The sequence below is a fragment of the Zingiber officinale genome, chromosome 11A (assembly GCF_018446385.1).
Source record: "Zingiber officinale cultivar Zhangliang chromosome 11A, Zo_v1.1, whole genome shotgun sequence".
In the NCBI taxonomy this organism is placed as follows: Eukaryota; Viridiplantae; Streptophyta; class Magnoliopsida; order Zingiberales; family Zingiberaceae; genus Zingiber; species Zingiber officinale.
In genome coordinates, this window is record NC_056006.1 from 87,697,569 (window position 1) to 87,711,975 (window position 14,407).

Here is a 14,407-nt window from a genome sequence, read left to right on the forward strand (position 1 = left end):
CGGGCTCGGATATCATATACCCGGCCGAACGGCTTCACATCGAGCGCCGGGCTCGGATATCATATACTCGGCCCATCGAGCGCTGGGCTCGGATATCATATACCCGGCCGAACGGCTCGCCTTCACATCGAGCGCCGGGCTCGGATACCATATACCCTGCCGAACATCGAGCGCCGGGCTCGGATATCATATACCCAGCTCGGGCCTTCACATCGAGCGCCGGGCTCGGATACCATATACCCTGCCGAACGGCTCGGGCCTTCACATCGAGCGGCTCGGATACCATATACCCGGCAGCTCGGGCCTTCACATCGGCGGCTCGGATATCATATCCCGAGCAGCTCGGGCCTTCACATCGGCGGGCTCGGATATCATATACCGAGCAGCTCGGGCCTTCACATCAGCCCAGGCTCGGATACCATACAGCTCGGGCCTTCACATCGGCCGGGCTCGGATATCATATCTGGCCGAGCAGCTCGGGCCTTCACATCGGCCGGGCTCGGATATCATATACCCGGCCGAACGGCTGAGGCTATATACCCGGCCGAACGGCTCGGGCCTTCACATCGAGCGCTGGGCTCGGATACCATATACCCGGCCGAACGGCTCGAGGGTCTTCGGTCGAGCGACTAATACAGATCATATAATTGACAAAGAACAGGTAACAGAAAAACTGACCGAAGTCATGAGGATGGCAGAACTCTTCGACATCGTCCATCTTCACGTTCCAGATCAGGCACGTTCCCACAGACGGCGCCAATTTGATCCTGTCTGGAAGCTGAGAAAACGAACCTGCCGGTGTGACGTGTATGGAAGGTTGACCGCATCCCCATGACCCGGTTGATGATCTGTCCGCTGCGTTGACCAAGTCGTCTGAAGTCCTCCTCCGGTCAACTGTACCTGTATCCAGCGACCGGGTTCCCCCGGTCTCTGGTACCTCGGTGCTCGAGGCGAATCCCACAGATGCATAAATATCCGGATAATAATAGAATATTGAAATAAATGCAAAGAAGGTACGAGAACGTACCCTGGCCCAGGGGGGCGCCCTCGGATGGATGAGTGAGCTGGTCGTGAAACTGACCGAGTCGTCGTGACCCGGAAGGGTGGATGCCTCTGAACCGACCGAAGAGGAGCTGGGTCCGGAGGTGACAACGCGGAGCCGAATGTGGCATGAATCTGAAAGGTGACACACAATCGGAATACAACGGCGACACGACCGGCGTACGACATCGCGGAGGCTGCCGGCGAGGGAGCTGCTGTGCGCGCGGAGGCTGCCGGCGAGGGAGGCGCTGTGCGCGCGGAGGCTGCCGGCGAGGGAGGCGCTGTGCGCGCGGAGGCTGCCGGCGAGGGAGCTGCTGTGCGCGCGGAGGCTGCCGGCGAGGGAGGAGAGGAGAGGCGGCGGCGAAGACCTATGAGACCCTGCCGGTGTGACGAAGGGAAAAACCAGAACATGAGCCACCGTTGGCGCTGGCCAGGAAACCTGCGTGAGGTCGCTGGCGGCGGAGAAAACCAGAGACCGAAAAAAAAAACCCTCTCCTCTTGAACAGTGCCTGCTTTTTCAATACAAACCCTTAACATCCCAAAAGACCAAATTGCCCTTTCTTTTCCTCCTTATTCCCTCTCTACCCCTAACACTGTCCGCATCACTACTGTTTATAATTTATAAGGTACTGATAACATGATCCTCTGTGTGTGACACCACACACCATGTTATCTACAACATAAATTAATTGAACAACTACATTTATCACAAATGTAGACATTTGACCAATGTGATTCTTATTTCTAGATAAATGTTTATACCAAAAGCTAGACTTTTAGTATACACTCTAACACATCTCTCCGAATCAGGTCAACCAGGTCAACCTTGACCTAAGGTTGCACCTACAATCTCCCAAACACCTATTCTTATCAAACATCAAGAATACAACTCTCTTCTCGTCAAACATCGTCAAACATCAAAACATAACTCGAGTCAAGTCAACTCGAGTCAGGTCAACCAGGTCAACCTTGACCTAAGGTTGCACCAACAATCTCCCCCTTTTTGATGTTTGAAAAAAATCCAAAATCAAGTTAGGTTAACCCGATAACCTAACTTAGGTTTTCCAATGTTCTTCCTTGAACATTCTTCCAAAACCTACACTCTCCCCCTTGGGACATCTCTCCCCCTTTTTGACACACATCAAAAAGAGGGAATCAAGGTCAAGAGTTTCTTCCTAATGAAAGTCCCATACCTTTCATTGAAACCTTTAACTTTCCCCTTGATACTAAACTCAACACTCAACTTAGTGACAATCTCATATCACTAATCCTCAAAAGTCTTAAGGAGTAAAAACTCCCCCTTAAAGTCAACTCCCCCTTGACAATTAGTTAAGACTCCCCCTAAAGGTCAACTCCCCCTTGACCATTGCACCAACAATGTCTTGGAGAGTTTCAAACCTTTAGAAACCCGAAACTCAACTCCCACAGCTGAAATTTCAGACCACAGTCGAAATTCAGCAAATCCAGCATGCCTGATCGGTCACCGGATCGATCAGGACCCCTCTGGATCGGTCCCCAGACCGATCCAGCCTTCCCTGGATCGGTCTAGTGACCGATCCAGCCTTGGACAGACTCGAGTTCTGATTTCCTTCTCCCGAAATTCAGAAACTCACAACAAATTCCAGAAAATTCCAAAAATTATAAAATTTTGAGGATATATTCCTCATACCATATACTATCATGAAAAAATAATTTTAGATGAAAATAACTTCCATTTTCAAATCTTGATACAAAGTTCAAAAACTTTTGAAATAGTTCAAAGTTTAACTCATCTTTGTATCATCTTGCTCAATGATGAATGCTATCACTAGAAAAGCTTCATCAAGGTTTTTCAAGTCAATTTTAAAATGATTTTAAACCCTTTAATTTAGGACCATAATCTTAGGACTATATGTACATGACTTGTACACAAGTTTTCCCTATGATCCCCCAATCTCTTGAATTAGGCTCATCTAGGTACAAGAACTATGTAACTTGATCCTAACTCATGATCCTAATATCTCACACACATCTAAAGTGTATCAAACACATCCAAGTCAATTTTGATGTGAGATATGGGTTTAGGTTATCTTAGGCTAAGTTCTCATGCATTTGCTAAACTACACTTTGATCTCTATATCAAAATGTGTTTTTATCCTTAAATCAAATTCATTGATTATTAATGCAAGAGATGATGACATGGTATGAAATAATATCATAAATAAAAGCATGTGTCAATGTCATGATGTCATGACATAAAGTATGAAACTTAACTAAAGCATGACATATAAAGAACCTAAGCTTTATCATGACATTTCAAAAGATAAACTTAAATATGATGTCATAACATGTGAGGGCAAACAATCATGGCAAGGTTTAGCATAAATAAACCATACCTAGATTACCTATCTAGGTATCCTTAGCCTCAGCTAATAATTAAGCTTTAACCCTTGATTGCCCTAAAATGCCAAAATCCTAATTTTGACACTTCTTGAACTCTAGATTAATTCATGCCACTTAAAGATCAAATTTATCCTCAAATCTTGGCATGTTTCATTTTTCCTCAAGAGTTCTCTAGATTTTCCCAAATTGTGACAATTGACATTAACATCATTATTTTCCATGATGGCACATTTTACTCTTCCAAGGAGTAAATATTAATGATTATTCCATTTCATTTTCAAAGGTTCCCAAAAACCTTGAAAATGCTCCTTGAGTGTCAATTTCCTCAAAGTTGGGTTAACTACCCTTCTAATTGGAGTTGACACTCTCTAACCCATCTATGGGGTAGAGAAGATGCTCCTAGGTACCCAATACCTATTTGAGCTCATTGGGTTCACTAAATATTCACTAGGGATAACTTCCCTAGCAACCCTCCTAATGACCCTCTTAGGCTTTAAAGCCTTGGTCATTTGGGACTCATCAAGGTCAACTATAGGGGTGACTCCCCTTGTGACCTTGGTAATGGTCTTCCTAGCCCTAGGTTTTGTTCCATAATCGAATGAAACATTATGATAAGTGGGCTTGACCAATTGGGACTTAGGTTTGTGACCCAAACCTTTCTTGTCCTTGGACTTGGGTTTTTGACCCCTAGACCTTAGAGTCAAATCCTTAAGAGCCTTTTCTAGAGAGTCAAGTCTTGACCTCAAGACTTGATTTTCTTTCTCTAATACCTCAAGTTTTGATTTATCATTTTTCTTTGAGGTATTCCTAGGCATGTGTCTAGATGATTTGGGATTTCTATCTAGATTTTCCTTAGCCTTAGATGAGTTAATTCTAGGGTTAGCATTTCTAGAATTGTTCTTATCTAGGCTAACATGCTTGGCTCCTAAGCACATGTATCGATTTCTAGTGTTAACATGCTTATCATTATTGACAATGGCAATAAGATTACTAGCATGCATCCTACTAGAATTGCAAGAATGAGCTTTAAATGTTACCTTAGGGTTTGCCTTAGCTCCCCCTTTACATGTGCTTTGTCTCTTGCCCTTGCGAGGTTGCCTCCCCCTTGGACATTGACTCCTATAGTGTCCCCGTTGCTTGCATTGGAAGCACACCACGTGCTTCTTGCTCTTGCATGTCGGGACTCCGGCTTCCTTGACCTTTGGTGCCGGTGGAGTCTTTCTAACCCTCTTTGGACACTTACTCTTGTAGTGCCCAAACTTCCTACACTCAAAACACATTATGTGTAATTTGCTTGAAATCACAGTGTTTGAGTTACCTAGGGTTGTGGATGTAGATGAGCTTTCTTCTTCATCCCTTCCGGAGGTAGATGCCTCTTCTTGCTCCGATCTTGAACAAGAGTTCTCCTCCTCTTCTTCCTTGGATGTTGAGTGGCCCTCAACTCCCAATTCGCTTCCTCCATGATGTGAGCTACTTGGCTCACTAGGCTCCTCTTCATGGAATTTTGCCAAATTATTCCACAATTCCTTGGCGTTGTTGTACCTATTGTTAGAACCGAAAAGTAGCTAGAGGGGGGGGGGGTGAATAGCTCTTCGCGTTCTCGTTGAGCTTCGTTGCTTGTTTCTTCAAAGTGATGCGCAGCGGAATACAAAGAAACAAACTACAACAATGCTAACAATAGGATTTTACTTGGTATCCACCTCACAAGAGGTGACTAGTCCAAGGATCCACGCACACACACACACCTCCACTAATAAACACTCCTTTTCGGTAACTACCGAAGGCGGAGAAGCCCTACAAGACTTTCAATACAAGTAGAAGAAAGGGTAGTAAAGAATAAGCAAAAGCTTACAAGAGATGCAGTAAAAACCCTAGCTTCTTCTTCTTCTCGTTGCAACTCGCCTCTTGACTTGGATGAACCTCCAAGAACCTTCAAGAACTGGCGGTGAGGAGCTTAGAGAGTGCTGGAGAGGAGCTGTGATGAATCTGGAATGAATCGGTGAAGTTGTGCCGAAGGAATCGCACGCCAACAGCTATAAACGACGCCAACGGTCGAATCCCAATCGATTGGATTGCTCCCAATCGATCGGGGAGGCTTTGGATCGATCCACGGATCGATCCAGAGCGCCTCTGTGCTCTGGAAACATGCCCGGATCGATCCACGGATCGATCCAGCGCTTATCGCGCGAAGCAGCAGCGTCCTAATCGATCCACTGATCGATTGGGGCCTCTGGATCGATCCACGGATCGATCCAGAGGGGTTCTATTCGCGGGGACTCACCGGATCGATCGGCGGATCGATTCAAATCTTCTGGATCGATCCACTGATCGATCCAGATCTGCTGGATCGATCCAAGGATCAATCCAAACCTGCTGGATCAATCCACGGATCAATCCAAACCTGCTGGATCAATCCACGGATCAATCCAAACCTTGGTTTTTGCCTAAAACCAAGTCCAAAGCCCCCTAAACCAACATCTAGTCAACCATGACTTGTTGGTACATAAGACCTAGCATCCGGTCACCCTTGACCAGCTAGGACTCTCTCACCAAGTGTCTGGTCAATCCCTTTGACCCACTTGGACTTTTCTCTTCTTGCCAAGTATCCGGTCAGTCCCTCTGACCTACTTGGACTTTTCTTTCTCGTGCCAAGTATCCGGTCAATCCCTTTGACCTACTTGGACTCTCACCAGATGTCTGGTCAACCTTGACCCATCTGGATTTCTCTTGCCTGGCTTCACTCACCAGGACTTTTCCAATTGCCTAGCTTCACTCACTAGGTCTTTCACCTGGCTTCACTCACCAGGATTTTCCTCCTGCCTAGCTTCACTCATTAGGACTTCCCAATTGCCTAGCTTCACTCACTAGGTCTTTCACCTGGCTTCACTCACCAGGATTTTCCTCCTGCCTAGCTTCACTCACTAGGACTTCCCAGTCAAGTATCTGGTCATCCTTGACCTACTTGACTCTTCTTCAATCAACCTTGCATTGTCAAACATCGAAACCCAAACCAAGATTCAAGCTTGGTCAACCAGGTCAACCTTGACCTGAGGGATGTTGCACCAACACCTATCTATCTTGCACAAAACATTATTAGGTAAAGCAAATTCAATAATTTTTGTTACCTCGTCATTGATTTCGGATTGTCGGATTTGCTCTTTCGTCCACTCCTTCTTCTTGATAGGTTTTCCTTCCTCATCCATCGGAGGGGAAAACCCTTCTTGTACACAAAACCAATTTAACATATTAGTCCTAAGAAAATACATCATCCTTACCTTCCAATATGTGAAGTTGTCGTGAGACTCGTAGAAGGGTTGAATCATGACATCTTCTCCATAGAGATCCATCTCTAGCCCGTGCTCCCCCGGGTGTTGATCCGTCGAAGAGCGGCCTCGCTCTGATACCACTTGTTGGGATCGTTCGTACTCGGCTAGAGAGGGGGGTGTGAATAGTCGCCCCAAATTCTCGCGTTCTTCCTACAGTTAGGGTTAGTCGCAGCGGAAATACAAGGAAGAAACTAAGGAGAAGAAAAAACAAACCGATGTAATGAGGTTCGGAGATGAACTCCTACTCCTCGGCGTGTCCGTAAGGTGGACGAAGCCTACCAATCCGTCGGTGGATGAGTCCCCGGAGAACCGGCTAAATATGAGCTCCTTATGGGTGGAGAAACCTCGCCACAACTACTTCTTGCAACAGCAAGATAAGGAGTACAAATACAAGAGAAGCAAGAAATAAATACACAGCAAATGTAAACAACCCTTGCCTTCTTGTCGACTGTTGAAGAAGCAACAGCTTCTCAGACGCCAACCACAGCAGCAGCTCAGTCGGAGTCCCAGCCGAAGGAAGAAGCTCATGCGAAGCTTGCGAAGAAGAGCTCAACAAAGCTCAAGCACCAGAACAGCAGCTCTGTAGCAGAAAAGAAGAGAAAGAACTATAGCATAGAAGATGCCCTCGCCTCCTTTATACCTGCGAAGAAGAAACAGCGAAGAAAACACAGAAGAAATCTAGCCGTTGCGTCGCAACGGCTAGTTCCTGGATCGGTCCAGACGGTGACGCCGTTGTAGCCCACGGCCCGGCCGGCATTGCTCGACACCCAGAGATTGCCGTCGACGTCGGTCCGCAGGCCGTCGGGCCCGCATTTCACCCCGTCGACGACGCAGTCCGAGAAGAGGCGCTTGTTCGAGAGCGCCGCGATCGATTCTTGATCGGTCACGGACCGATCAGATAACTAGTGACTTGGTTTTGCCCAAACCAAGTCCCAAGCCTTCAAACCAACATTTGGTCAACCTCGACTGTTGATACTTCATTCCTAGCATCTGGTCACTCCCTTGACTGCTAGAATTCCCATGAAGTGTCCGGTCAATCCTTTGACCTACTTGGACTTTCCTCAACACGGATGTCCGATCATCCCCGATCCATCGGATTTTCCTGCAGCTTCACTCACCAGACTTTCACCGGCTTCACTCACCAGGATTTCCCTCCTAGTTAGGACTTTCACCTAGCTTCACTCACCAAGACTTTCCAACTGCCTAACATCCCAGTTAGGACTTTCCCACTGCCTGGCTTCACTCACCAGGACTTTCCACACTGCCTAACATCCCAGTTAGGACTTTCCCACTGCCTGGCTTCACTCACCATGACTTCCCGACTGCCTGGCTTCACTCACCAGGACTTTTCCCCGTGCCAAACTCCCTGTTTGGACTTTCCCCGTGCCAAGTCTCCATACTTGGACTTTCCGCGTGCCAAGCTACCTGCTTGGACTTTTCCCCGTGCCAAGTCTCCGTACTTGGACTTTTCCAGTGCCAAGTCTCCATACTTGGACTTTTCCCCGTGCCAAGTCTCCGTACTTGGACTTTTCCAGTGCCAAGTCTCCATACTTGGACTTTTCGCGTGCCAAGGTCCCTGCTTGGACTTTTCCCGAATCAGGTCAATCAGGTCAACCTTGACCTAAGGTTGCACCTACAATCTCCCAAACACCTATTCTTGTCAAACATCAAGAATACAACTCTCTTCTCGTCAAACATCGTCAAACATCAAAACATAACTCGAGTCAAGTCAACTCGAGTCAGGTCAACCAGGTCAACCTTGACCTAAGGTTGCACCAACATACCTCACTAGTGAGAGTCATCGTCGCTCCTGAAGCTTTTCTCTAGAGCCTCGTGTGAGTGCTCTTCATGTTCTTGGTCATCCACTTTCTGAGCAATCTGTTACTTTTGCTCAGAAGGTTCAGCTTCCCTCACCTTCGATCTCCTTAATTTCTCCATGCTCAGCCTCTTCTTTCCCTGCAAAAGGGAAAAGGCCCTTCCTGCCAAAGCTTGTGAGCTCAGACTGCCTCGCAATAATAATGAGCTTGTCCTCATAGGCCTTTCTGTGGTCATGGGAGTACTTCATATATCTGGTAGATCAGCCAAATGCCGACAACCTGCTGCCTCAGCATGTTGATCCTCTTTCCTCGTGACTTTCCCTTTGGCTCTCTAGTTTACTTCCACACTCTTCCTCAAGAACCTGCTGAAGAAGAAGAGGAGGAATGGGCCAGGCAAAGAAAGCAGAAACCAAGAAGAGAAAGAAGCAGCGCGGAGGCGAAGTCGCAACCTACAGAGATGAGATGTTAATGAAGGAAGCTGTCGTGGTCAAAAGGTTGAAAGCTGCATTCATTCAAAGAGAGTCACCCATTGCTTTTCCTTCCTAAGCATATGTTTGGAGTTTAACGGAAGGGGAGAAAGAAATAAGGTAAATATTGTAGGAAAATAATTCGGACATGGCATGGCCACGTTTTATTTCTCCTTCCGCAAGTTTCTCGTTCATGATTTATTTATTTTTCTGTGATATTAATCTTTCCTATTTTAGTGGTATGAGTCATCCTATTCTTATGGTTAAATCTTATCACTTGAGTTGTATTTAAATGGGTCGAAGCTGTGAAACAAATCAGATCTCAGAACTAAAGTTTCTCCTGTTTCTATTTTCGGTTATTTGTGCATTGCTTTCCACCTGTGCAGTTTTTCTCCCTTTGCTACTGTGTTTTTTTTTAGTGCTACGTGTGTTTTTTTTTCCTTTTTCCTGCATCCTTTGTTATTCATCGATTCTGTGCCAACACTTGGTATCAGAGCGTTGGTAGTATAAGACATTCAAGAATCTACGACTCCATAAAATGTCGAGCATCCCAGTAAAGGAGAACGGCGGAGTGCCATTTCCCTATCCGATGCTAAGTCCTCACAATTATACTGTGTGGGCAATAAAGACAGAGGCGATCCTTGATGCCCAGGGAGTCTGGGAGGCGGTGGAGCCAGCGGAAGGAGCCCAGGTGGATGCAAAGAAGGACAAAAATGCACGTGCATACATCCTGCAGTGTGTCCCCGAAGACATCCTTCTCCAGATCGCAACAAAGAAGATGGCGAAGGAAGTCTGGGACAGCCTCAAGACGAGGTACCTTGGTAGTGATCGAGTGAAGAAGGCACGTGTACAAACATTGAAGAGCGAGTTTGACGCTTTCCGGATGAAAGAGACCGAAACGATTGATGAGTTTGCTAGCAAACTCAGCGCCCTAAGCAGCAAGTTCTCCACCCTTGGAGCCACGCTTGAAGATTCCTCGTTGGTAAAAAAATTGCTCGATTCTGTCCTTGATAAATTCTTTCCTATTGTTGCTGGTATTGAGCAATTCTACGACCTTGAGTCTATACCATTTGAGGAGGTTATAGGGCGACTGAAGGCGTACGAAGAACGAACGCTACGACTACGCAGCAACACCAACGGCACTGAAGGTGAGCTCCTATTAACTCATGCTGAATGGCAAATGCGACAGAAGGGGAGCAACGTGGACACTTCGTCAGGAGGAAAGGGGTGTGGGTCCAGCAGCCCTAGTCGTGGCAAATGGCGTGGACGTGGGCGAGGGTGCGGTCGTGGCTGTGGTACGCAATGCCAAGACAGTGCAGGAGGGACTAGCGGCAACAACAGTGGCACTCGAGACAAGAGACATATAAAATGTTTCAATTGCGAGAAAATGGGGCATTATGCGTCCGAATGCTACAACAAGCGGTGTGATGATGAGGCTCACCTCACTTGTGCCACCGATGAAGAGCCGGCACTGATGATGACCGTGTCCCACGAGGAGTCTGACACTAGGCGTGAGCGGCAGAATACCATTCTGCTCAGTGAAGATAGGTTGCTACCGGAGATTTACCGCGGCGTTAAGAAAGAAGATAAAGACATCTGGTACCTTGACAATGGTGCCAGCAACCACATGACTGGCCATCGCGAGAAGTTTCAAGAACTAGATGAAACCATCACCGGGAGGGTGAGATTTGGCGATGGATCAACCATTGAGATCATGGGCAAGGGGATGGTTGTGTTCGAATGCAAGAATGGCGATCGGAAGGCTCTCCACGAGGTATACTATATTCCGAAACTTTGTAGTAATATCATAAGTCTCGGTCAATTGACAGAAACTGGGAACGAAGTGCACATGGAGAAAGATATCATGAAGGTGATTGATAGGTGCGGGAAGCTCTTGATGCGGGTAAAGCGAACACAAAATCGCTTGTACAAGGTAACCTTGAAGACATGCAAGCAAGTCTGTCTCCTAGCAAGCCTAGAAGACCCAACCTGGTTATGACACACAAGGCTCGGGCATGTCAATTTTCACGATGTGAAGCTGTTAGGGGAGAAGAAATTGGTAGTTGATGTGCCTCCATTGCCCCTGCCGAACAAGCTTTGCGAGGTATGTGTGGTCGCTAAACATGCAAGGTCACCATTCCTGCACCAAGCAAACTTTAGAGCGACAAAGTCGTTGGAACTTCTCCATGCTGATATTTGCGGGCCAATTTCACCAAGTACACTGGCTGGTAACAAATATTTCTTTTTGATTGTTGATGATTGTACAAGATGGATGTGGGTATTTGTATTGGCAGCAAAGAAAGATGTATTCCAAACATTCAAGAAATTCAAGTCTGTGACGGAGAACACGACTGAGTACAAGATCAAAACACTTCGGACAGACCGTGGCGGTGAGTTTCTATCCACAGAGTTCACTCGATTCTGTGAAAATGAAGGGATCGAGCGGCACCTTACGGCTCCCTACACACCCCAACAGAATGGCGTTGTAGAGCGCCGTAATCGCACTGTGATGGCCATGGCAAGATCTCTCCTCAAGGGTACACATATGCCGGCAAGGTTCTGGGGAGAGGCAGTTAGGCATGCTGTCTATCTGCTAAATCGTCTCCCAACTAAGGCGCTAGGAGACCGTACCCCATTTGAAGCCTGGATGGGGAGAAAGCCACATCTCGCCCACTTGAGAGTGTTCGGTTGTGTTGCATACGTGAAAAATACAACCCCTCACCTGAAGAAACTTGACGACAGAAGTTCACCCATGGTATACTTGGGTGTCGAGGAAGGCTGCAAAGCTCATCGTCTATTTGATCCAAGGCATGACAAGCTACAAGTAAGTAGAGATGTAGTATTTCAAGAAAATAGTGAATGGACATGGACTGCAGGTGCTAACCATGAAGAAAACTTACCGGAGTTTATGGTGGAGGATACACTCGACACCGACGAGGTGATTGTTGTAGCAGACATTGAGGCAGGAACAGAAGATGTCGCACCACCAGCAACAGTCGTGGTACCCATGACAAGAGCATCAAGTCCATCTACATCATCATCGAGCACCCATACAACTACCTCACCTGACTCTCATGAAGGGCCAGTTCGGTTTAGGTCCATTGCCGATATCTATGCCAACACTGAGGAAGTGGTTGGTATTGATGAAGAAGAGAATGAGGAAATGCTGATGATGTCTGAAGAGCCGACTTGTTACCAAGAGGCTGCAACCGAGGCTTGCTAGTATGAAACAATGGAGGAAGAACTTGAAACTATTAAGATGAACAAGACCTGGACCCTAACTGAGCTCCCATTAGGCCACAAACCTATTGGCCTAAAGTGGGTGTACAAACTGAAGAAAGATTCAGCTGGGAAAGTTGTTGAGTATAAAGCAAGATTAGTTGCTAAAGGCTATGTACAAAGACAAGACATCGACTTTGAAGAGGTATTTGCACCGGTCGCTAGACTTGATACTATTCGAGTCATTCTTGCACTTGCAGGGAATCGAAGCTGGGAGGTACACCATCTAGATGTGAAGTCAGCATTCCTTAACGGAGAGTTAGAAGAAGAAATATACGTCTCTCAACCGGAAGGGTTTGAGGTACAAAATCAGAAACATAAGGTGTACAGGTTATTCAAGGTCCTCTATGGACTGCGGCAGGCTCCACGAGCTTGGAACATGCGGCTGAACAGGAGTCTGGTAGAGCTCGGCTTCAAAAAATGTATTCAAGAACATACAGTATATACAAGAGGTGAAGGAGAAGCAAGTATACTTGTTGGAGTGTATGTCGACGACCTCATCGTGACAGGAAGTAGCACAGGAAGAATCAACAAGTTCAAGCAACAAATGATGATAGAATTTGAGATGAGTGATTTGGGTCTTCTCTCCTACTACTTAGGGATTGAAGTGGAACAACAGAAGAGCCGAATTTTACTTAGACAATCAACTTATGCTAAGAAAATTCTGTCTCAATTCAAGATGGCAGATTGTAATGCCACAAAACATCCGATGGAACCCAAGACACAACTACATAAAGACTTGGAAGGGACTCCAGTTGATGCCACAGAGTACAGATGCGTCATTGGTTGCCTGAGATATTTGCTACACACACGACCAGACTTGTCATATCCTGTCGGGATGGCGAGCAGATACATGGAAAGGCTTACAACAATGCATCACAAAGTGGTCAAACAGATTCTCAGGTATTTGAAAGGTACAATACATTTTGGACTTACTTACATAAAGGGACCCCAGGAAATTAGTATATTCGGCTACTCGGACAGTGATTTAGCCGGCGATCTCGATGGGAGGAAAAGCACAAGTGGAATGACTTTCTATTTTAATGAAAGTTTGGTGTCCTGGAATTCACAGAAACATAAGACAGTGGCGCTTTCATCTTGTGAGGCAGAATTCATTGCAGCCACAACTGCGGCCTGCCATGCTTTGTGGTTGAGGAGTCTTACTAGCGAATTAACCGGTGAAAAGCCAAAGCCGGTAACGTTGTTTGTTGACAACAAATCTGCTATAGCACTCATGAAGAATCCAGTATTCCATGGTCGAAGCAAGCATATAGATACAAGATTTCATTTTATCAGAGAATGTGTTGAGAATGGACAGATTGTGGTTGAGTTCATTAATACTGGAGAACAGCGAGCTGATGTATTGACTAAAGCACTGCCAGGAGTGAAGTTAGCTGTCATGCGACAATTACTCGGCGTTCGTGACTTAGAGCCATGTCAGAATTAGGGGGAGTAAATGTAGGAAAATAATTCGGACATGGCATGGCCACGTTTTATTTCTCCTTCCGCAAGTTTCTCGTTCATGATTTATTTATTTTTCTGTGATATTAATCTTTCCTATTTTAGTGGTATGAGTCATCCTATTCTTATGGTTAAATCTTATCACTTGAGTTGTATTTAAAGGGGTCGAAGCTGTGAAACAAATCAGATCTCAGAACTAAAGTTTCTCCTGTTTCTATTTTCAATTATTTGTGCATTGTTTTCCACCTATGCAGTTTTTCTTCCCCTTGCTATTGTATTTTTTTTTTAGTACTACGTGTATTTTTTTTTTCTTTTTTTCTGTATCCTTTGTTATTCATCGATGATGTGCCAACAAATATGGGAGGAAATTCCTAACAAAATGGCCACTGTGCTTAACTTAGGAAAGCCGTCCATTTTACAATGTCAATGGCGGGCGAAGCTGTCTGTTGGCAATAAGCTCGCAACTCGGAAGTCACTACTCACTAACAAATAATAATAATATATGCGATGGCAATAATATTTTTATTATTTTTTTAACAGTTAATTCTGCTTTTTTTTTTTCTTTTTCTTTTGAAAATTTTACTGTCATTAAATAGCCTCCAGTCGTTGCTCCCCATTTGATTCCCATGAACTC

At 45.8% G+C, this 14,407-nt stretch overlaps 1 protein-coding gene across 1 annotated transcript; it reads left to right on the forward strand.

The window, feature by feature from the left end:
• The first annotated feature begins 9,571 nt into the window (after positions 1 to 9,571).
• On the forward strand, positions 9,572 to 12,256 carry LOC122031543. The gene is made up of 3 exons (XM_042590645.1): positions 9,572 to 10,646; positions 10,863 to 10,966; positions 11,072 to 12,256. Exons 1-3 carry the CDS (start codon positions 9,572 to 9,574, stop codon positions 12,254 to 12,256), a joined length of 2,364 nt encoding a protein of 787 aa, XP_042446579.1.
• The last annotated feature ends 2,151 nt before the right edge of the window (positions 12,257 to 14,407 follow it).

Bases quoted from the DNA above. Each gene is read 5' to 3' on its own strand.
- LOC122031543 (XM_042590645.1), top strand. From the start codon at position 9,572: ATGTCGAGCATCCCAGTAAAGGAGAACGGCGGAGTGCCATTTCCCTAT. The intron at 10,647-10,862 runs GTGCCAGCAACC...GTCAATTGACAG, and splicing joins CATCTGGTACCTTGACAATG to AAACTGGGAACGAAGTGCAC. The intron at 10,967-11,071 runs GTAACCTTGAAG...CACGATGTGAAG, and splicing joins CACAAAATCGCTTGTACAAG to CTGTTAGGGGAGAAGAAATT.